At 41.8% G+C, this 23966-nt stretch overlaps 1 protein-coding gene across 2 annotated transcripts in view; it reads left to right on the top strand.

The window, feature by feature from the left end:
• Positions 1-612: 612 nt before the first annotated feature.
• LOC144507571 (cAMP-dependent protein kinase type II-beta regulatory subunit-like) overlaps positions 613-23966 on the top strand; it is a 99723-nt gene continuing 76369 nt past the window's right edge. Inside the window, exon 1 of one of the 2 annotated variants that reach the window (XM_078234719.1) lies at positions 613-1179. In XM_078234719.1, the coding sequence (XP_078090845.1) occupies positions 894-1179 (286 nt within the window). In that variant the 5' untranslated portion in view covers positions 613-893. The remainder of the gene's footprint in view (positions 1180-23966) is intronic. The other variant, XM_078234718.1, reaches the window with a different exon arrangement.

The raw sequence follows: 23966 nt of genomic DNA on the forward strand, positions 1-23966 counted from the left end.
CTGAGGCAGCAGTGCCACTGTGCCATCCATAAATACTCGAGGAGGTAAAAAAAAGAACTTCAATGTCTCTGAGGATAGATGGATTCGATAGCTCTGACATGAACTGGCATAAGCACAATGGGCTGAATTGCCTTCTACTGTGGTGGTGGGAAGGGGGGGGGGGGGGAGAGCAAATCCTTTTTCATATGTGCTGGGATTACAAGTAGATTTAAAAAATGTAAAACACTTCCAAATACAATCACATCGTTTTTGTAAAGAGCTCTGACAATGCTTGGGATTAAATACGCCACTAGCAAGGTTCAGAAAGCAGCTGTCAATCCATATTAGATGATGTTTAGGGGGGAAAAAATAGCAATTCGTGATTTTTATGCTAAGTGGCTTGAATTGGGAGACGGTGTGGGGTTGGCATTATTGCTGCTGTTTCTCTTTTAACCACTCACACAGGAGCTGCATTGATTGACCGGGTCCCTTCACAGCAGGCAGCTTTTAAATAGAAATTGTCCTCTCTGCACTGTCCATTTTTTTTTGTTCTAACCGACGTAAATTCCCGACCCTGGCAGTTTCCATGGTTTCTGGGATCACGTGTAAACTGGGAGTTCTCTTGCGAAAGATGCTGCAAATGTTATCCATTGGGAAGTGGCAAGGGATGGGAATGGGAAGTACAGTGTGACACTTTCACTCAGCCAAGCGGCATTCCCGCCCCCCCCCCCAACTTCCCAATGCAGAGTATTCAGGTCAATTCCAGCTTTCACTGCGGTCTCCAGTTTGAGACTTATTTCGGTTAATAAGTTACAATCACTCCCCCCCCCCCCCCCCCTCCGCCCTCGCCCTCGATACATCCATTTGTATCCATTCTGCGAGCGCTCATTCCCTGGGCATCGCAACATTTAGGAATGAGCATTAAAATCCCCGCTGGTCTGACTGACTTGCTGCAGAGCTTCACGGTGGAGGTGCTGAGGAAGCAGCCGGCTGACCTGGTGGAGTTCGCCGTGCAGTACTTCAGCAAGCTGCAGGCGAGCCACAAGCTGCCGTTCAGCAATGAGAAGAGCGGCGGCGGCGGCAGCAGCGCCTTGCGGGCCGGCAAGGCGGTCAACTTCGCTGATGAACCCATGCAGACCGACTCGGAGAACGGCGGAGAAGAAGAGGAGGAGGAAGAGGAGGAGGACGAAGAGTTTGAAGGTGCAGATTTCCCTCTTTCCTTTGTAAAGAAACTTTTATGCGCCTTCGGTTTTGAATAAATGAGATTTACTTTTAATTATGCGGGAGAGGGGATTTAAAAAAAACATCATAGTCATGTCATTAATGGGAAACTTGTTCAGTACAAGAGGGAGAAAGGACTGGAAAGCATATAATATAGCAAAACAGGAGACCATTCGGCCCAACTGGTCCTTTTTTAAAGTTTATTTATTATTGTTAACACTGCAATTTAGTTACTGTGAAAATCCCCTAGTCGCCATACTCCGGCGCCTGTTCAGGTACACTGAGGGAGAATTTAGCATAGCCAATTCACCTAACCAGCACGTTTTTCGGACTGTGGGAGGAAACCAGAGCACCCAGAGGAAACCTATGCCAATCCCATGTGAGCCTCCTCCAGTGCCTAACCCCCTCAAATGTACAAGATGACCTGAATGCCCTCCTCCTACGGTATGCCGGATTGGGTGATTAGTGGGAGGAAGCTTGTATGCAGCTCCCATTCGCTTGTTGGGCCGAATGGTCTGTTTTTCTGTGATGTGTGTAATTGGCTATGTTGGCAGTCCGCCTCATTAACTGGAGCCCCACAGGACACATCGTCTGATCTACACTTGATTAAAAAATCCCCTGTAGCTTGTTTTTTTTTGTCGGAGTAAAATGTGGATGTGGCAAGTGATGGTTACTATTTTATCATTTTAAAGTTGTTTCCAGTGTTAGTTGGGCGCAGCATTGGTTAATGCACAACTCGCTGATAACACCCCAATGCGCCTGTGAGCAGAAATGCTGCCAACTTGAAATGGTGCTTTTCTAGATGTGTAATATTTTTCAGAAAGGAATCTCTTTAATTTGGTTTCAGTATGAGAAACTAAACAGGAAGGCTGAAAAGCAATTGATTGACATGCGACAACTGTTAGTGCAAAGTTTAATAACTTGTGCAGAGATCAGAGTTAACCTGCTCATTATACAGAGCTATTAGTTAACCTTACTTTGCTCTTACATGAAGTGTTATTGTAATTTGTAATGCTACAGTTTGTAATCCTATACATTCTAACCAGTATCTCCGCACCTTGTTTGACATCATTAAAGTTTATTGCTCCTTTCTCTGCCCCTCCCCTCCATAAATCCATTTTGAATAACTCCACTCCTAAATACCGAGGAGGGACCAGATTATGTCACTTATTATGTTGAACTCCCCTCACTTATTATCTTGAACTCCCCTCACTTATTATGTTGAACTCCCTTCACTTATTATGTTGAACTGTTTGCTGCTCTGCATAATTTAAAGTTTTGAGTTTATTTATTAGTGTCACAATCAGGCTGCAATTAACATTGCAATTAAGTTACTGTGAAAATTCCCTAGTTGCTATACTCCGGCGCCTGTTTGGGAACACCGAGGGAGAATCTAGCATGGCCAATGCATTTAACCATCACGTCTTTCGGAATGTGGGAGGAAACCGGAGGACCCAGAGGAAACCCATGCAGAATGGGACAGTTACCCAAACCTGGGAATTGAACCCGTGACCCTAGCGCTGCGAGGCAGCAGTCCTAACCACTGTGCCACCCCAGTATCGGCAGGTATTGTGAAATTTACATTGTGACCTGTATCTGACAACATCTTCAGGCAAAGCATAAATAAAGCCAGCTTTAATGCTGTGCCCAAGGTTTCTCAGTTGTCGATTGGAGAAATTGCTGAGGCAGCATAATCTTTCGTTGATGGAAGTTTCCAAGAATTAAATGCCCACTGTTAACAGTGATCCAGCATTTCAGGAGGGAAATCTGTTGCTTATAAATGGAGTTTTGTGCCTCCCAAATTTAACCAGTAATCATAATTTGTGACTGATCTGCAATTAGGGGTTTAGCAAGGAATCACTAACTATTCTGATCTCAAACTATGTTACAGCAAGTTAGCATTCCAATCAATTGTGTGCAATAGGAAGCAAACACTGTCAGAACTGATCTACCATAGCATTGCACAAGGAAAGTTGAGCCTAAGTGTTGTCTTCACATGGCAGGGTGTAATTTAAACTCATGAATTCTGGACTTTTTAATATCTCTCAAATTCTTACTAAATGTTGTCTCAGCATTGTTAGTCTTCTGCCATTGTAGAGCTTCCACTGGTGGAGATTGTAATGGCAAGTGTACAAAGAATGTTTTCATCTTCAATGTGGTTATAAGAATTTATAATCGAAAATTGACAGAAGGTGTAATCGTTTATGTACGCGTATGCTTGTTTAATGTAGTAATGTACAAAAGTTTCAAAAAGCTCACAGAAACATCTGGGGTTTTGTTGAATTGAGTCAAAGAAGGAGCTAGCTGGAGAGATGATCAAAACGTTTTTGCAAAGACAAGTTTTAAGGCGGATAATGAGGTGGAGGTGGAGGGGCTTTATCAGTGTTATAATATTATACCTCAGATCAGTAGAGCATTAGATGTACATTGTTTGTGTAATTTTAATGCTGTTTTTAGATATGTGACTGAGCTTGATTAAAAATGACAAGGCAGATGTCCGCAAAGTTCTCTTTAGTCAGTCGGATCAGCCTTTGCCACACGTTGCACTCTTGTAATTCCAAATGTCATTTTGCCATCTGCTCCTTTCAGCATAATTTTCGGACACATCCGTCTAGCTCTTCTAATTTTGGTTTCAGTATTTTACAGCTGATGTTAACCCATTATTCTACTATTAAAATACCAAGATGACGAGGCTTCTGTGCCTTCTCATTCTCGTTTTAAAATACAACTGAAATCATGGCTGTTAACCATAATACAAAATATTTCAATAATCTGGAAATACAAAAACAACACTTTCATTACAACTTTTGTAAATCACTTATTCTAACATTTCTCTCGAACTTTATGTGACCAATTCTTTTGTTCCTCAGCACATTTGATTTATTATTGTCACATGTATTAGTATACAGTGAAAAGTATTGTTTCATGCACGCTAAACAGACAAAGCATACCATACATAGAGAAGGAAAGGAGAGGGTGCAGGATGTACTGTTACAGTCATAGCTGAGGTGTAGAGAAAAATCACCTCAATGTGAGCTAAGTCCATTCAAAAGCCTGATGGCATCTTTCCCAGTACATCCCAACTCTGGAACTCATCTTTAATTTTCCTAATAATCTAATCCATATTTTTGTTTTATCATCTCTACTTGTTTTTTTCCAGCCTTGATTGTGTCTTGATATACAGGCTTCTGACATTTGCCTGAATTTCTCCCTTTAGCTTAAAAAAAAGGTTTTGGCATGTTAGCTGAACTAAGAGAATGCAGAGTGCAGGAGGGTACATTAGGGGCAGCACCAATCATACTTAAAAATGAGGTGTCAACCTGGTGAAGCTACAATACTGGACTACCTGCATGTCAAACAGCATGAGCAGTAAGCGATAGACAGAGCTAAGCGATTCCATAGCCAATGGATCAGACCCAAGCTCTGCAATCCTGCCACATCCCGTCATGAATGGTGGAGGACAATTAAACAACTGGAGGAGGAGACTCCACAAATATCCCCATCTTCAAATCGAGGAGCCCAACACATCAGTGCAAAATACGAGACTGAGGAATTCACAACAATCCTCTGCCAAAAGTGCCGAGTGGATGATCCATCTCAGTCTCCTCCGGAGGTCCCCAGCTTCACATGTCAGACTGCAGCCAATTCTATTCACTCTAAGTAATATCAAGAAAGGGTTGAAGGCATTGCATAACAACAACAAAGACTCTGGGCCCTGATAATATTCCGACAGTAGTACTGAAGACTTGTGGTCCAGAACTTGCTATGCCCCTAGCCAAGCTGTTCCAATATAGTTACAACACTGGCATCCACCTGGCAATGTGGAAAACTGCCCAAGTATGCCCTGAACACACAAAGCAGGACAAATCCAACCCCATGAATTACTGCCCTATCAGTCCATTCTCAATCATTAGTAAATGTTGGAAGGGGTTATCAACAGTGCTGTCAAGTGGCACTAGCTTAGCAAAACCTCAGTGACATTCAGTTTGGGTTCTGCCGGGGCCACTCTGCTCCTGACCTTGTTACAGACTTGGTTCAAGCATGGAAAAAAGAGCTGAATGCCAGATGAGGTGAGAGTGACAACCCTTGACATCAAAGCAACACTTGACCAAATGTGGCATCAAGGAGCCTTTGCAAAACTAGAGTCAATGTAGAGTCTATTATCTCAGCTCCCGGACATTACCCTGAGGAACTCCTGCAGGCCCAAACACCTTCAGTTGCTTGATCAATGACCTTCCTTTCATCGTAAGATCAGAAGTGAGGATGTTTTCTGATGATGTTCTCAATGCACCATTCACAACTCCTCATACTGAAACAGTCCATGTCCAAATGCAAGACCTGGACAATATTCAGCCGACAAGTGGCAAGAGCATTTGCACCACTCAAGTACCAGACATTCACCATCTCCAATAGGAGAGAATCTCACCATCAGCCTTGATATTCAGTGGCATTACCAGGTAAGCTCAACAGATTTCCGTCCCTTAAGGACATTAGTGATTGCTTTTTATGACAATTGACAATGGTTTCAAGGTTATCATTAGACTTTTAATTCCAGATTTTTATTGAATATAAATTTCACCATCTGCCATGGTGGGATTCGAACCCTGGGTGCATTACCCTGGGTCTCTGGATTCCAAGTCCAGCAACAATACCACTATGTCACCTCCTCCCCTGTGGCAAAGCCTGTCCACCATCTACAAGTCAGGAGTGTGATGGCATACTTTCCCCTTGCCTGGATGAGTGCAGCTCCAGCAACACTCAGAAGCTTAGCACCATGCAGGACAAAGCAGCCCACTTGATTGGCACCACATCCACAAACATTCACTCCCTCCACCATCCAGCACAGTAGCAACATTGTGTCCCATCACCAAGATGCACTGCAAGAACTCTCCCAAGATTCCTTAGACTGCACCTTTCAAACCCGTGATGGCTCCCATCTCGAAGGACACAGGCAACGAACATGTGAGAACACCATCACTGGAGGTTCCCCTCCAAGCCACTCACCATCCTGAGTTGGAAATGTTTCATTATCCTTCCGCTGTCACTGGGTCAAAATCCTTGAACTCCCTCCCTAACAACACTGTGTATACCTATACCATATTGACCGCAGCTAATTAAGAAGGCAGCTCACCACCACCTTCCCAAGGGCAATTGGGGATGAGCAATAAATGCTCGCCATTGATGTCCACATCCCGTGAATGAATTTTTAAAAACTGGACCAATGCCACTGGGGCTTATCACCACTCTGTTTATTCCAGATCAGAATGCTGTTCAATCTTGTAGTTTCCTTTACCTAGAAACAACAAAGACTTCTTTGGGAAGTACTCTTAATATAATTTGTGGGGAATGGTTGCCTGGTGGTAATGTCACTGGATTAAGGCCCAGGCTAATGCTCTGGGGATAGGTTCAAATTCCACCTTGGCAGCTGGTGGAATTTAAACTTAATTAATAAATCTGAAATATAAAGCTAGTCTCTGTTTTGGTGACCATGACAATTATCATCGAAGGTTGTGAAAACCCATCTGATGCACAAATGTCATTCAGAGAAGGAAATCTGTGCTCCTTACCCAGTTTGGCCTACATTGACTCCAGCCACACAGCAATGCAGTTCATTCTTAACTGTCTCTGAAGTGGCCTAGTAAGCCACTCACTCCAAGGGCAATCAGGGATGGGAAACAAATGCCGGCCTTGCCAGTGATGCCCAAATCCCAGGAAAGATTTTTAAAAGTGCATCAAGTGCTTTCTGTCTAATTCCAACCTTAATAAATCACTATGTTTTGTTTTCTTTCAAGGAATGTAGACATAACTGGCTTGGTCAGCGTTTGTTGCACATCCTTAATTGTTCTTGCAAAGGTATAGGTGACCTTCTTGAACCGCCGTAGTCCATATGGTGTAGGTACATCCACAATACTGTTAGGGAGGGAGTTCCAGAATTTGAATCCAGTGACAGTGAAGGAATGGTGTGATAGCACCAAGTCAGGATGGTGTGTGGCTTAGAGGGGAACTTGCAGGTGGTGGTGTTCCAATTTCTTAGCTGCTCTCTTGTCTTTCTAGGTAGCAGAGATCACAGATTTGGAAAGTGCTATTGAAAGAGGCTTGATGGATTGCTGCAGTGCATCTTGTAAACCGTAAACACTGCTGGCACTGTTTGTCAGTGGTGGAGGGATGAATATTTAAGATGGTGGATGGCATGCCACTCAAGTGGGTGGTTTTGTCCTGGATGCTGTCAAGATTCTTGATTGTTGTTGAAGTTGCATTCATCCAGGCAAGCAGGGACTACTCATCACACTCCTGACATGTGCCTTGTAGATGGTGCATAGGCTTTGGGGAGTCAGGAGTTAGTTTCTTGCAGCTGTATTTCCACCTTCTGACCTGCTGTTATAGCCATGGTATTTATAATCCTTGTCCAGAATACTTTTTGGTCAATGTTAACCCCCAGCATTTTGATAGTGGAGGAATTAGCGATGTTAATGCCAATTGGAGATTGTATTCTTTGTTGGAATGTTCATTGCCTGGTATTTGTGTGGCACGAATGTTACTTGCCGCTTATCAGCCCAAGTCTGGTTATTGTCCATACCTTGCTGCATTTGGACACAAACTGCTTCAGTATCTGAGGAGTCCTAACAGATGCTGAACATTGTGCAACCATCAACGAACATCCCCATTTCTGAACTTGTGATGGAAGCAAAGTCATTGATGAAGCAGCTGAAGATGGTTAGGACTATGACACTACCCTGAGGAACTCCTGGTTTGATGATCTAGGACTTGGGTGATTGACCACCATCGTCCTTCATGCCAGGTATGACTTCAACCAGGGTAGAGTTGTCCCCGTTTCCAATTGATTCCAGATTTGCTAGGGCTTCTTGATGCCACACTCGGTCAAGTTCTGCCTTGATGTCAAGGGCAGTCACTCTCAACTCACCTCAGCATTCAGCTCTTTTGTCCATGTTTGAGCCAAGGCTGTAAAGAGATCTGGAGCCAACTGTGTTTATTATTGTGTAAGTGCCACTTGAATCGCACTATTGTCAATACCTTCCATCACTTTACTGATGATTGACAGTAGACTGTTGGGGCGACAATTAGCTGGGTTGGATTTGTGTTGCTTTTTGTGGGTTGGACATACCTAGGCATTTTGCCATATTGTCGGGTGAATGCTAATGTTGTAGCACAGGTTTTCAGCACTACCGGAATATTGTCGGTGCCCAACACATTCACAACATCCACTGTGTTGAGCAGTTTCTTGATATCACGTGGAGTAAATCAAATTGGCCGAAGACTGGCATCTATATGAATCTTGGAACTTTCGGAGGAGGCCAAGATCGACCATCTGCTCGGCACTCCTGGCTGAACGTGATTGCGAATGCTTCAGCCTTGCCTTTTGCACTGATGTGCTGGGCTTCCCCATCATTGAGGATGGGGATAATTTGTGGAGCCAACTCCTCCAGTGAGTTGGATAATTGTCCACTACCGTTCATGACTGGAAGTGACAGGACTGCAGATCTGGACTTTTGGTTGTGGGATTGCTTTGCTCGGTTGCATGTTGCTCCTGCTGTTTGGCATACAGGTCAACCTGTGTTGTAGCTTCACCAGGTTGGCACCTCATTTTTAATTCTGCCTTGTGCTTCTCCTGGAATGCTCTGCGGGTCACTTCATTCATGTTAAGCTGCTCAAGAAGTTTGTTACATCATATGGAGTCTGAATCTGGTATTTTATTCATCCACTGTGAACAGTTTTAATGTTGTGTAGCTTGCATGGGGCTGATGTGAAAAGCTCTGGGATTCAGAATTCTTTTGACCTCCTCAACCCAATTTATCATGCATTGTATTTTACAATTATCCAGGAGGACAGCTTTTTAAAATAACTAATTATTGCTAGTCACACATGCTAATATAACAGAAAAATCTTGCGTTGATAAGATTCTTTCCCGCACTTGACAACCAATGATGTGCTTTTTGACCCATTGAACTTCCAAGTGATGTTGATTGACAGTTACATTTTGCCCAGTTCTTTTGGGGAACTCCCCATTCATCAAAGATGTGGGATCTTTTTCTGCCTACCTGTAACATTTAACATCACCCAAAAGATAAAGCTGGCCTATTTGTGGCTCTTCAATTACGCAAAGATGATTCCATAATCCTCATTTTAAAAAAATGCTGTTTCCTGATCTTTTGCGGTTCATTTAGATTGTTGTTAACTGTTCAGAAGATTGGTAATTTCAAAGCGATGTCCTTGAATCTAATCATCCCCTAATCATAATGGTGTTTGGTCCACTCTTCTACAAGTATGCACACTTTTCAGAAATGTAATATGCTGGCTTTTTGCAGCAGCCATTGCTTTTCCAACTGCTTTTACCTTCAATACCTTGAACAGAAGTCCACCCCCAATAACTTTTGTGATTTCATTTTTTCTCTTTTGATAATATGAAGTCTTAGTTGTATATGGATGACTACCTTCCTTTGCCACTTTCATGTTAGATGCATTCATGTTGCCATGTTATTATGTTATCTGGGAAATCATAATTCTTACCAAATTTTAAGCCTCCCTGTCAAATTTGATATTGGTTGCCTTCGATTCAAGACTCCGACTTCAGATGGTATCAGCACTTTTTATGTGCTTTTGAGGGTCTTGACATTGCCACATTGATGCAGCAAGTTCCATGCTCTAACCAAAAATATTTTTTTGAGGTTGATTTTATTTTTTGGTCAAGATGTTTCTTTTACACACTAAATTAGCCTTGGATTCCTATCCGTGTTGTTATGCAGAATTAACCTGCTAAATGGAAAAAGAATGGACACTGCAAAATGAATAAGATTCCTACATTAAGCACACCAATTTGATTTTAAAAGCAAATAATGGAATGGACAAAATTGCTGGAATCTTGTTGATGTCGATATTTATACAACTTGTACAGTGATACATTGATTTCAGCTTTGTTGGAATCTGGCGGCACAGTGGTTCGCACTGCTGCCTCGTAGCACCAGGGACCCAGGTTCGATTCCTGGCTTGGATCACTGTCTGTGTGGAGTTTGCACATTCTCCCTGTGCTTGCATGGGTTTCCTCCGGGTGCTCCGGTTTCCTCCCACAGCCTGAAAGACGTGCTGGTTAGGTGCATTGGCTATGCTAAATTCTCCCTCGGTGTGCCTGAACAGGCGCCGGAGTGTGGCGACTAGGGATTTCACAGTAACTTCAATGCACTGTTAAGACTACTTGTGACACTAATAAATAAACTAATCTGTGATGGTGTTTTTGAGGAGGTCTGCATTTAGTATTTATCTAAGAATTTGGCTTTTATTATTGATATTATTGGTAAGTGTTAAAGTGCAATCCATGGAAATTTACTTTGTGATGACCACTTTATATATTTTGCACCTTGGCAGAACATACATAAATTAACTTCTATACATCTAACCAACAACAAATTAGTACAACTACAAAGTATGTAAAACTGGATAAAATAAACAGCCTAACAAGAACATGTCCTTATAATTGGTTTGCATCTGGTCACTGGAACATCGATACACCAAGGGCAATACCACTTGCATCACTGACTATTACTCTGATCTAATGTTTAATGTGTTACTGCATTTTACACTTAGTGCAACAAGTTGGTACTAGATCAATAAATTACTTTGAAAGCACTTAAAAATGTTCAACCCATAATAGAAACTTCTATAAGATATAAAGGAGTTGATAACGTTGTAGACTAATATACTCCTTAAGGAAAGGAAATGTGTCACTCTCTAGTTAGGTGGCCTCCATTCATCGAATAATATTTAATCATAAATGCTATTTTGCTGCAATGTATTTTATTGGTCATGCAAGCTTAATTGTATGAGTAGAAAGCAGAATAGATTCCATTGGAACTTCCTGGTCCATGTGACTTGTTGAGTTTTTGCTAGTAGTTTTAGCAAAATCTAGACAGAACTGGTTGAACCAATGCAGAGGATTGGGGGATTTTAAGTGAGTGGTCAATTGGGCCAGTGGGCTAACAAATGGCAGATGGAGTTTAATTTTGATAAATGCGAGGTGATGCATTTTGGTAGATTGAACCAGGATAGGCCTTACTCATGTGTTTTCTGTCAACTTTTATGATTTGGCCCATATCCCTCTCTACCCATCTTACCCATGTAACTGTCTAAATGCTTTTTAAAAGACAAAATGGTACCTGCCTCTACTACTACCTCTGGCAGCTTGTTCCAGACACTCACCACCCTCTGTGTGAAAAAATTGCCCCTCTGGACCATTTTGTATCTCTCCCCTCTCACCTTAAACTTATGCCGTCTAGTTTTAGACTCCCCTACCTTTGGGAAAATATATTGACTATCTGGCTGATCTATGCCCCTAATTATTTTATAGACCTCTAATAAGATCACCTCTCAGCCTCCTATGCTCCAGAGAAAAAAGTCCTAGTCTATCCAGCCTCTCATAACTCAAACCATCAAGTCCCGGTAGCATCCTAGTAAATCTCTTCTGCACACTTTCTAGTTTAATAATATCCTTTCTATAATAGGGTGACCAGAACTGTGCGCAGTATTCCAAGTGTGGCCTTACCAATATCTTGCACAACTTCAACAAGGTGTCCCAACTCCTGTATTCAATGTTCTGACCGATGAAACCAAGCATGCTGAATGCCTTCTTCACCACTCTGTCCACCTGTAACTCCGCTTTCAAGGAGCTATGAACCTGTATCCCTCGATCTCTTTGTTCTGTAACTCTTCCCCCATGCCCTACGATTAACCGAGTAAGTCCTGCCCTGGCCCAATCTACCAAAATGCATCACCTTGTATTTATCGAAATTAAACTCCACCTGCCATTTGTCAGCCCACTGGCCCAATTGATCAAGATCCCGTTGCAATCGGAGATAACCTTCACTGTCCACTATGCCACCAATCTTGGTGTCATCTGCAAACTTAGTAACCATGCCTCATATATTCTCATCCAAATCATTAATATAAATGACAAATGATAGTGGACCCAGCACCGATCCCTGAGGCACACCGCTGGTCCCAGGCCTTCAGGTTGAAAAACAGCCCTATACAACCACCCTCTGGCTTCTGTTATCAAGCCAATTTTGTATCCATTTAGCTACCTCACCCTGGATCCCGTGAGATTTAATCTTATGCAGCAATCTACCATGCGGTACCTTGTCAAAGGCCTTGCTAAAGTCCATGTAAACAACATCAACTACACTGCCCTCATCTACCTTCAAAAGGTTTTGAAGGGTTACCCCTTCAAAAAGCTCAATCAAATTTGTGACCCTTGATTTTCCACTCACAAAGCCATGCTGACTGTCCCTAATCAGTCCTTGCGTCTCTAAATGCCTGTAGATCCTGTCTCTCAAAATACCTTCCAACAACTTGCCCACCACAGATGTGAGTTTCACCGGCCTGTAGTTCCCAGCCTTTTCCCTGCAGCCCTTTTTAAACAAAGGCACAACATTTGCCACCCTCCAATCTTCAGGCACTTCACCTGTGACTATCGATGATACAACTATCTTTGCTAGGGGACCCGCAATTTCCTCCCTAGCCTCCCACAATGTCCAGGGATATGCTTTATGAGGTCCTGGAGATTTATCTATCTTGATGCGCTTTAAGACTTTCAGCACCTCCTTCTCTGTTATATGTACACCCCTCAAGACATCACTATTTATTTCCCCAAGTTCCCTAACATCCATGCTTTTCTCAACAGTAAATACTGATGAGAAATATTCATTTAGGATCTCACCCATCTCTTGTGGATCCGCACATAGATGACCTTGTTGATCTTTAAGAGACCCTACTCTCTCCCCAGTTACTCTTTTGGCCTTTATGTATTCGTAGAAGCTTTTTGGATTCTCCTTTGCCTTATCTGTGAAAACAATCTTGTGTCCCCTTTTTGCCCTCCTGATAACTCTACTCCTACATCCCCTATGCTACAAGGGATTCACTTGATCCAGCTGCCTATGCATGTCATGTATTGGGATACAGTGAAAATGATTGTTTCTTGCATGCTATGCAGACAAAACATACCTTTCATAGAGTACATTGGGGCGAAGGAAAGGAGAGGGTGCAGAATAAATGTTGAATCAGGCTCCATCCAAAAAACTGGCCAGGCCCTCGATCAAATTTGCAAGATTCTGCCAGTTGCGCTGGTTCAGGTAGGCTTTTCAAATTCCGTTCATTTTCTTCGGCATCCAAGTGCAGTGGCCCAGGTACCACTGAGCTGCATGGAAATGTGTCCTTGCAGCAGCCAGAAAGATACCACGTAAGCTTTGTGGTAAATGCCGCATGTTCCTGACAACTGGCTGCTCAAAGCAAGTAAGTTTCAAGGGAACTTTGTTTTCTCATATCAAAATGATTTAATTCACTTAGAAGTTGACTAGTGTACACCAGTGAAATATTTAAAATGGTTAAGTATAGATTTACAAGTCATTTTCAGTGATTTTAAAAATCAGCTTATTCATAGATGGGGAACTAATCATCCTTATTTAAAAATGCTCAATTTTGGTGTAAACCCATTTTCAGCCGTATTAATATAATTGCAACATGTTTCCATTCTTAGATACACCAAGGAATAGTTTATAATAAGAAAAAAACCTATTCAGTTACATGGTGATATGCTTTCCAGTTGCTCTGGTTAGTGGAACATTTGACTTTTGGCTAAGCAAATAGATTTAACGGAAATTTGAAGTGTAACCTAACAAGCGTATTTTGGGTGCAAATTCTCACTTGCAGCCAAAGCAGAAAGTAAATTCAAGAGTCTTCAATATAGCAACATGTCTTTGAGTGGATCATCGGGTGGGAAGTGTCGCAAGGGTCACCAAATTAGGTATGAAAGAGTTGGGGAAGGAAGCCAAAAATGTGACTGAATAGATGGAGTAAAGTAGGTCTTAGAAAATTCAAGCTGCATAATAGTAATGATGGAATGGATCTTTTTCAATGATAACACAAAGTTGTTTCTAGATTCTTTCCCTCTTGAGTATGTTTTATTTTCAGCAGACCTTTCCTCTAACATTAGAAGTATATACCTGTACTAGAAAGCCTTTCACTTCGGATGGCCTGGGTCATGGGACAGGGGGAACAAAATGTAATTACTTTGCAAACAGCAGATTAACAATTCAGTCTCTGTGTAGTTCAGTGCATCAAATTATTCATGGTTATGATTCAGAATGTGGTATTAATTAGTGGTTTGTGCGAAGTTGTTGGGGAAATATGTCTTTGATGTTTGTATCCATAGTGAAAAAAGCAGCAAATGCAGATTCATTAACAGAGGTACTAAAGCCACAAACGTAGCTTGATTGGGTTTCATGCTGTTAAACTGTATGTTGGAACCATTTGTTTTCATAACATACCTGAGTATAAATTATTTAGGCTATGCAGAAGCTGAATGCTTACAACAGGTATTTAAACATTTGTGTTCTGAAAGAAAATGCATTAGTAATAAATTGCAAATAAAGCTTTTCATCTTTTTTCTTCATGTCAGCTGATGCTATCTGACTGGGGTTAATGACCTGTCTATCACTGTTCAGTAAAAGAAACCAGCCCCTACAGCAACATGGAAAATTGTAGGTTAAACAAAGACTTGCTTTGAATAGTTTGTTTTGTACAGGTAATCCCGCAGATTAGAGCATACGTCAAAGCAAAAACTCATTGAAGGACTGAAATTATAGTTCACACCACAAGAGTGAAGTTCAACTGGATTCTGACCTCTGTTGGTCATGCCGGACGTTAATCGGAAAAAGTGTGGTGTTTTGTATAAATGTATTTTTCCTTTGGGCAGTGGACTGGGGTTTTCACAGTGGAGTGACACATACAATGAGTTCTTCAAATGTACCACGTGATTTCGTCTGAATGGGGACAGCTAGTTTGATTTTTACCTGCATGGACTTTGTAAAACTGGGGTTACAGTTACTCTTTATAAACCATCCACACTATTGTTTGAGTCTCTCGGTTAATCTTGTAGTTTTGCATTACACTATCCGAGCCAGCTAGCTGTGTATAATATTTAATCCATTTAAGTTGATGCTTAGTATAGGGGCATTATACTTATATAATTCTTTCACAGAAAATGGATTGCCAGATTAGTTGTACTCTGCTCAAGGGAGCAGGAGATTGAAAAGGTGGCAGAAATTTTAAATGGCCTTCATTTCATTGCTACATCTATGTACTTTGCTACAAGTTAAGGACTGAAAGCTTGGTCCACTATTTGTATTTAACAGCATCCTCTCTGATGTAGGACTCTTTTTGGTTGAGTGAACTAACGTAGGTTTGCGAGGAATTGTTTTTGACATGCCTGGATGTTTATATATCTGCCTTGGAATTTGCACAAATACAACTGCTGAGTTATAGCAAGCCACCATGAGTTTAAAGATTTCCATAAAAGGATGGTAAGTCCAAAGCACAAAAAAAAAACTGGGCAGAATCTTTCTTAATTTTCCTTCGTGAGACTTGGCCAGTACTAAAACTGGCATTCCAGAATTCCCAAGCATATTGTTTTTGCTTGACAGTGTTAAAATAACGTAATTGTAACTGACTCAGTAGGCTGAGATATTTACGACTTTATGAAATGTATATACTTTTGGGAGAAGCTTACACGACAGGAATATGGATATTAATCTTTCACCTTGTGACCTGGAAACACAGACTATTAGTGCCTCCAAGTCTTCCTGCAGAGCACCAAAGAGCGAATGCAGCTGTGAACTCCTCCTGTGCTGATTAAGTTGACATTTAGATTGCACAGCAGATGCTGAAAATAATACTTTAAGGTTAATCCCCTTTTGCAGGTTATAAATTGCCACTGTTAATTGAAAGAAGTTTAATGGGTTAAGAATTATCTGACATTCCATCCAGTGGCTTGTTAAAATTTCACTATTATTTCCTGATGTCTCTGTTTAATGTCTTTTGCGTGTTTTAAGAAAGCACTTGACTTTTCAAAACCTATTCTTCTTCATTCTGTACTCTAACTTTACAGTATCATGAACTTTTCACTCTTTTCTGCCTTCTGGTCATTTAGGCTCTGCACAGTATTCCTGACCGTATGCTATTTAAAATTGTCTGTATGGAGGTTGTCAAGAGTACAGCCTTAGTTCCCCATTTTTAGTATTGTATGGCCAATTCCCAATACTCCCAAACCACATGTTGCATCAAAACAGTTTGTCATACACCTCCTCACAGCTGCCCATTCTGTGCAAGTAATGGCTGTGCATCATGCCAGTTTATTTATGAATTGGTTGGTCATGGTGTCAAATGCTTCACCCAGATTTTGGTGTGGTCCAAATAATTAGAAATTCCTTTGAGTCATAAATAGCAATTTTGCAGCTCCTGTTAGTGGAATTTGTTAGTCGGGATAATTGGATACCATTTCTACCACAATGTTGCCTTCATGATTCATATTGGGCTGGATTTTAATCTCAGTGGCACATAATTGGCACTAGCCATTCATTGCACTCACACTCGTCCTCAGATCTTATAGGGGATTTTGCAATGGAACTTGCCATACTTATAGAACCATTTTGGTGCAGCGCCCTCTTAAGCGAACCTGGGACATATGCAAACAGCACCAATCGGATTGAAGAATCATTGAGGAGCCCAGAGCCTGAACCAGAATGTGTCAGATTATTAGATCTATGGTTATAGCACAGCCTGTCTGAGCTATGCCTGGCCCTCTGAAGGAGAAATTCAATTAATGCCACTCCCTTTTTTTTTTCCATGGCCCTGCCACTTTTTTCCTTTTCAGATACTGATACATTCTTTTTTAAAAGCCTTAATTGATCCTGCACCCACCACCCTTCTGAATAGCGCATTCCATTTCCTAATCATTTTCACTGCATGAAACGGTTTTTCCTCATGTTGTCATTGTTACAGCTAACTAAATCTGTGCCATCCGGTTCTAGATCCTTCCACCGTTTCTCCCTCTTTACCCTGTCCAGACCCTTGATGATTTTGAATACCTCTATCAAATCTCATCTGAATCTTCTCCAAGAAACAGTAAGAAGTCTCTCAACACCAGATTAAAGTCCAATAGGTTTATTTGGAATCACGAGCTTTCGGAGTGCTGCTCTTTCCTAAAATCTTGTGCCCAAAACTGAATGCAGAACTCCAGTTGAAGCTGAACCAGTGTTTTATGCAGATTTAACATAACTAACTTGCTTTTCTACTCTACGACCCTATTTATAAATCCAAGGATGCCCCATGCTTTATTTGTGTACACATATTGTCCAATCCCTCTGCTTCTGCACCCCATTTCGAATTGTACCCTTTATTTTGTTTTGTCTCTACATTCTTCCCACATTTATCTGCACTAAATTTCATCTGCCACCTGTTTGCCTATTCCACCAACTGTGTCCTTTTGAAGTTCTACATGACCCTCCTCATGGTTTGCAATGTTTCTGAAGTTTGTATCATCCACAAATTTTGAAATTATGCCCGATTATACCTAGGTATAAGTCATTGATATATATCAGGAAGAGAAATGTTGGAATCAGATGCAGCAAGCAAAATGAAGAGACAAAATAGTGGGATTGAGAGAGCTAAACAAATTCCAAGAAAAGGTACACTTTAAATCTGCCAAAATAGTTAAACATCTGAAGAAATGAACCTGCTCACTTGGAAATGTTAATTTTCAGAGCCAGTGAGCTTGTTTGGCAGGAATGAAGACATATCACTGGACAATCCTCACGTTCTCTGGTGAGTTTAGTGGGTATCTATCATGCAAATACAGAAACCTCATGTAATTCAATGCCAGTTCTCTGAGATATCCACTCTCCTGAAAATGCAAGTTGTCAACCCATACTTGACTGCGTATGTGCACTGGTCCACGCATGCACAGCAATCTAATGACATCGCAACTGTCAGGCTGGCGAGGTAATGTAACAAGGATCCAGGGCCCACAACAACTTCAGAGAACCTAATTCTTCCCCCCCCACAAGGACACAAACCCCCCTCCCCTTCCCTGGGAGAACACCCCCTGAGGTCTGGGGAAAGACTCTGGGAGAGACTACAGCCAAGCAGCAGTGAGATTAGTGATAAATAAAAGCAGAAAATGCTGGGAAAGCACAGCAGGTTCATTTTATTTATTAGTGTCGCAAGTAGGCTTCCATTCGCACACTGCAATGAAATTACTGTGAAAATCCCTTAGTCGCCTGTTCGAATACACTGAGGGAGAATTTAGCACGGCCAGTGCATCTAACCATCACATCTTTAGGACTGTGGGAGGAAACTGGAGCACACGGGGAGAATGTGCAAACTGCACACAGGCAGTGACCCAAGCCGGGAATTGAACCCTGATCCTTGGCGCTATGAGGCAGCAATGCTAACCACTGTGTCAGCATCTGTGGAGAGAGGAACACAGTTAGCAGTTCAAGTCCATATGACTTCTTCAGAGCAATGGAATAATGTTGTGGCTGGAGGGAAAAGCATGGTCAGGGGGACAGATCGAGGTTGGGTCAGGGGTAGGGGGTCTGCTCTATAGTCATCATGGTCAATCTCTCTTAAAAGTTTTCTGGGCTGCTTTGTGAAACATGATAAAGGCTGGAATTTTACTGTCGCACTCGCCATGGGAATTGGAGCGGGCAAGGGGTGGACAATGGTGCGAAGCTACCATATGTGGGATTATGACTGAACCCCTTCAAACTCAAAATCCCGCCTAAAAGTTGACCTCGGGCGGGATTTTATGTTTTCAAGATGAGCGAGGCCACAAAATCAGCACAAAAAGTCCACAAACATAAAATCCAACTTTATTTAGCATTATACATTGAAGTTGAAACAATGGACTCTGTTAGGGTCACACTACAGGTCAACATTCTTATAAACGCCCAATTTAACATTTCCATATCCAAATTTTATGCAAGAAAAAGTTCCACACTGGCAGGAGCCAGAACTCAACAGATTGTTAAAGTAATCTGCACTCCCTGGTTTCACCTTGTACCATGCTCCTAAACCGCACCCAGAGTAAAACACAAGAACTATGCATGCACGGCGTTAACAACAAAGGCAGCTCGAACTATCAAATATACCACAGCTTCTAAAGGAGCAGGGCAACTTTCTGATCTCCGCATTTAACTGTGCAAGTACAGTCAATGCAAGTTGCTGCTGGTCTGGCCATTTATTTCAATAGTGAAATCCCGTGGCCAATTAGTTACTTCTGTGCCGAGGAGCGGATTCAAAAGATTCGATCACACCTGGTTTTACTTCCAGATTTACCCAGCCAGCTCCTACCTTACAGCTCTTGTATGGGCAATGCCCCTTTTTCATTTTATAAATTTGCCCAATAAACTCATTAATTTCATTTCTCGCCTCATTCTTCATCTTGAGTGACATTTTGGTTCAGTTCTGTGCAAGACCCTATAGGTATTTTTTTATTTTAAGAAATATATCACCTTAAATAAAAACTGGATTATTGCAATGGACCCTTATTCTACTATGAGTAATTATGGTGCTTCTATCAGGTTTCACATCAACCAACTGTAGGATTTTGATAATTCTAGTGCAATAGGTGGGAAGTGTCCCATGATATGTGTTTGGGTACCAGATCAGAAACCCCAAGGTATGTTATGAAGCCAGACTAGACACCAACATTTTTTTCTATTTTGGCATTAATGTGAGGATAGGATGTTTCACTTCAGGCACGATTGTACTGACAAATTAGGAAACTTTCATCAAAACAAACTTCATTTAACAAGCAAGAAGTCTCTCAACACCAGGTTTATTTGGAATCACGAGCTTTCAGAACGCTGCTCCTTCATCAGGTGAGTGGAGTAGGTTCACAAGCATGGCATATATAGGCAAAGACACAACTGCAAGATAATGGTTGAAATGCAAGTCTTTACAGGTACAGACAGTGCGAGTGGAGAGAGGGATAATCACAGGTTAAAGAGGTGTGAATTGTCTCAAGCCAGGACAGTCAGTAGGATTTTGCCCAGGCCAAATGGCGAGGGTTACATGCAATGTGACATAAACCCAAGATCTCGGTTGAGGCTGTCCTCATGTGTGCGGAACTTGGAGTTTTCAGAAAGCCTCTGGAGAGAGAAAGAGAGACACTACTTTCCTCTACCAGCTCCAGGCAGCAACTGCTCCTCACTTTAAAATGAAAAAGGAAACTATTCTTTCCTGCAAGTTTAGCTCCTCTCATTAACCACATGCCTCTGTCCCTTTCAATCACCCTAATCAGAAACTCACATGACTCTGCATACTTAGTCTAAAATCCCAGGAGAATATAAGTAAACAAAAGATCCATTAACTTTACAAAGCAATGCATTCCTAGATGAAATCAGTTATTATTCTGCGTCCACAGCATTTGAGCTGCATGTTTTCCCAGACAAATCGACTTTTGTAACAAAACACTGCCTCTTAAAGCAGCCTCACCATAAACATGAATATATATCAGAATAGACAATATCATCACATTTGGAAAGCTGAACATTCAGCTTGCATGAAGTATTCAAACCTGGTTCAGTCCACCCAATTTAATTCTGTGAACAAATGCTTCCCGAAGCTTGGATATTTGATTATATGGTCTTAAAGTTTACAAAGCTGAACTGCTACCGTGCCTAATTTTAAATTTCAGGGCTACTTTGTGCAAGTAATGTTCGTGAATGTTTCTTGATGCAATTTTAAAAAGTGCTTTGAATATCATTGAAGTACATTTAACCAAAGAGCTTGCACATCAGTCTTTGTTTGAAGAGGCTTTAGTACAACGTCAAGAGAAAGGGATTTGGGAAAGAAAACATCTGTCAGTATTGAGTGAGCCAAAATACGTGTGCAACCGACCTGATGGTTTATAGTTTTAAATCCTGGCTTTCCGACAGACTCTGAGGTCTTTCTGTTCTCTTAATACTGTCATGTCGATGGAGAAAAACATGTCTATTTTTAGCATAATTTTAAAAAACATTATAGTGATAATTTTCTTAGAATTCTGCAGAGATTGAGCATGGAGTTGGTTTTGAATTCCAGTTACTTTGTGCATGTTTCTCAAATGTTTTTCACAGTTAGATCGCCATAAACCCTAACAATGATAACCCATGGCACTGGGAAAACAACAGATTTATAAAAATGAAATGGAATGAAATATTCCAAAATGTGTCAAATCTGCAGCACTGAGGGGCAAAGAGAATTCTATTTTTGGTTGCTTTATGAAATGCCATTTTCTATTGACTTTTTTTTACCTGCAAGAATGGCCTGTTCATTGCTACAGTAACTGATCCTAATTTTCTGCCAAACAAGAAGTCAGTCTGCCTTCTTTAGAGACACAGGGTTTTACAGCACTGAAGGAGGCAACTTTGGCTTGTTGTATCTGCACTGGCCATCAAGTACCTATCTATCCATTTCCCAGCACTTGGTCTGTAGCCTTGTATGGCATTTCAAGTGCTCGCCTAAATTCTTCTTAAATGTGAGGGTCCCTGCCTTGACCACTCTTTCAGGCAGTGAGTTCCAGATACCCACCACCCTCTGGGTGAAAAAACTTTTCCTCAAAAGCCCTCTAAATCTCCTGCCCCTGACCTTAAATCTATGTCCCCTGGTTATTGACTCTTCTACTACGAGGAAAAGTTTCTTCCTACCTATTCTATCTATGTCCCTCATAATTGTTTACACCTCGATCAGGTCCCCATTTGCCTTCTGTTCTTAAAAAAAAAACAACCCCAACCTAGCCAGCCTCACTTCATAGCTGGAATGTTCCAGCCCAGGCAACATCTTGGTGAATCTCCTTTGCACCCTTTCGCGTTCAATCACTGCCTTCCTATAGTGTGGCAACCAGAACTGCACACACACTACTCTAGCTGTGGCCCAACAAGCATTTTATACAGCTCCAACGTAACCTCCCTGCTCTTGTATTCTAGGCCTCAGCTAAAGTTTATTAGTCACAAGTAAGGTTTACATTAACACTGCAATGAAGTTATTGTGAAATTCTCCTAGTCGCCATAGTCTGGCGCCTGTTTGGGTCAATGCACCTGACCAGCACGTCTTTCATGATGTGGGAGGAAACTAGAGTACCCGGAGAAACCCACACAGACACTGGGAGAACGTGTAAATTCCACACAGACAGTGACCCAAACCGGGAATCGAACCCGGGTCCCTGGCGCTGTGAAACAGCAATGCTCACCACTGTGCTACCATGCCGCCCATAATAAAGGCACGTATCCCATTGTTTTCCTAACCACTTGATCTACCTGTCCTGATGCCTTCAGGGGTCTTTGGACATGCATCCCAAGATCCCTCTGTACCTCCTAGCATCCTGTCGTTCATTGCATATTCTGTTGTCTTGTTAGTTCTCCCAAAATGAATCACCACACACTTTTTTCAGGGTTAAATTCCATTTGCCACTGCTCTGCCCAAACGTAATAAGGGGTAAAAATGCATATGACTTTGCTACAGAAGAATCATCTGGACTTAAAATGTTATCTCTGTTTCCCGCTCCACCAATGTTGCCAGACCTGCTGAGTTTATCCAGCATTTTCTGTTTTTACCACCTTATTTTCAATATTAGTGGATTTCTCATAGCATTGTACATGTTTGTTGGGTGGGAAGGGTGGACAGATAATTCTTTTGAAAACTGGGATCAGGTGGAAATAAAAGCTAACAACTATGTGTTTTGGAATTGGTGAGTGAAGGAATATGTTTGTGCAGTCTGGGCGAGGAATGTGGATCAGGTAAGTGGGAAGCTCTAGTGACGCAAAACTTTGAAGGATCTAGGCTAAATTTCAGCGATGAAGTAGATTCCAAGAATTGGGACCAGCGATAGGATTAGGCTGGGATTAGGAGACTGCTGGTTGCATAGACTGCCAAATGTTGAACAGTCACAGCCATGGGATTGGTTCAAAATGTGGGAGCAGGTTGGGAGCATATGGTTGATGTTTTCTAGAAGGGGGCACCGAGGAAATATAGAAAATAGAAGCAGGTGTAGGCCATTCGGCCCCTCGAGCCTTCTCCACCATTTATTTTGATCATGGCTGATCGTCAAAATCAATATTCTGGTCCGCCTTCCCCTCCATATCACTTAATCCTTTAGCCCCAAGAGCTATATCTGAGGTTTTGAAGACTCAAGGCTCAGTACAGAGAGGGAACATTTTTAATTCGGGGTGGGAAATCTGTTTGGGATAGAGTTAAAGTTTAGTGGAGAGTGGGACTGAATTGGTCATGAAAGAGAGCAGGGGCTACAATGGGGAGGCAGAATCTTTTCTGGAGCCTGAGGCGAAATAGCTGAGAAACTGGCAAGCACAGGCCTAGGAATGCAAGTAGGGCTGGGCCTCTTGTGTTGTGAAGACATCCAGATTGCAGGCAGCCAGAAATAAAATTTAAAAAAGAAACAGAACTTTTTAAGACTTGGGCAGGCAGCCAGAGGTGCTCAGCAGTTTGGTGGGAAGCGTGTAACTCCAACATGATGGGTAGATGTTTACATCACTGTTATAAATATTTCTGTAGGTAGTTAGGTTAAGAGTTGCACAAAATTATGGTTCAGGGAGTGTCTCTGTGCAAGATTTTCAATAGCATGCATGTTGCACGTTATTCGTAAGAATCTAACGTTAAGAAATAGGAGCAGGAAAAGACCATGTCAGTCAAGCCTGCTCTGCCATTCATTGTGATCGTAGCTAATCTTGGGTTTCGACTGCACTTTCCTGTCCACTCCCCCCCAACCCCCTCCTATCCATTGATTCTCTGAGAAATAAAAATCTCTCTGTCTGAAATAAGTTGAAGGATGGCACACCCAAAACTCTGAGGAAGAGAATTCCAAAAATTCACAACCCTTTGAGCTGAAGACATTTTTTCCTCATCTCGGTCCTAAATGGTCATCC

Source organism: Mustelus asterias, chromosome 19, assembly GCF_964213995.1.
Source record: "Mustelus asterias chromosome 19, sMusAst1.hap1.1, whole genome shotgun sequence".
Taxonomy (NCBI): domain Eukaryota; kingdom Metazoa; phylum Chordata; class Chondrichthyes; order Carcharhiniformes; family Triakidae; genus Mustelus; species Mustelus asterias.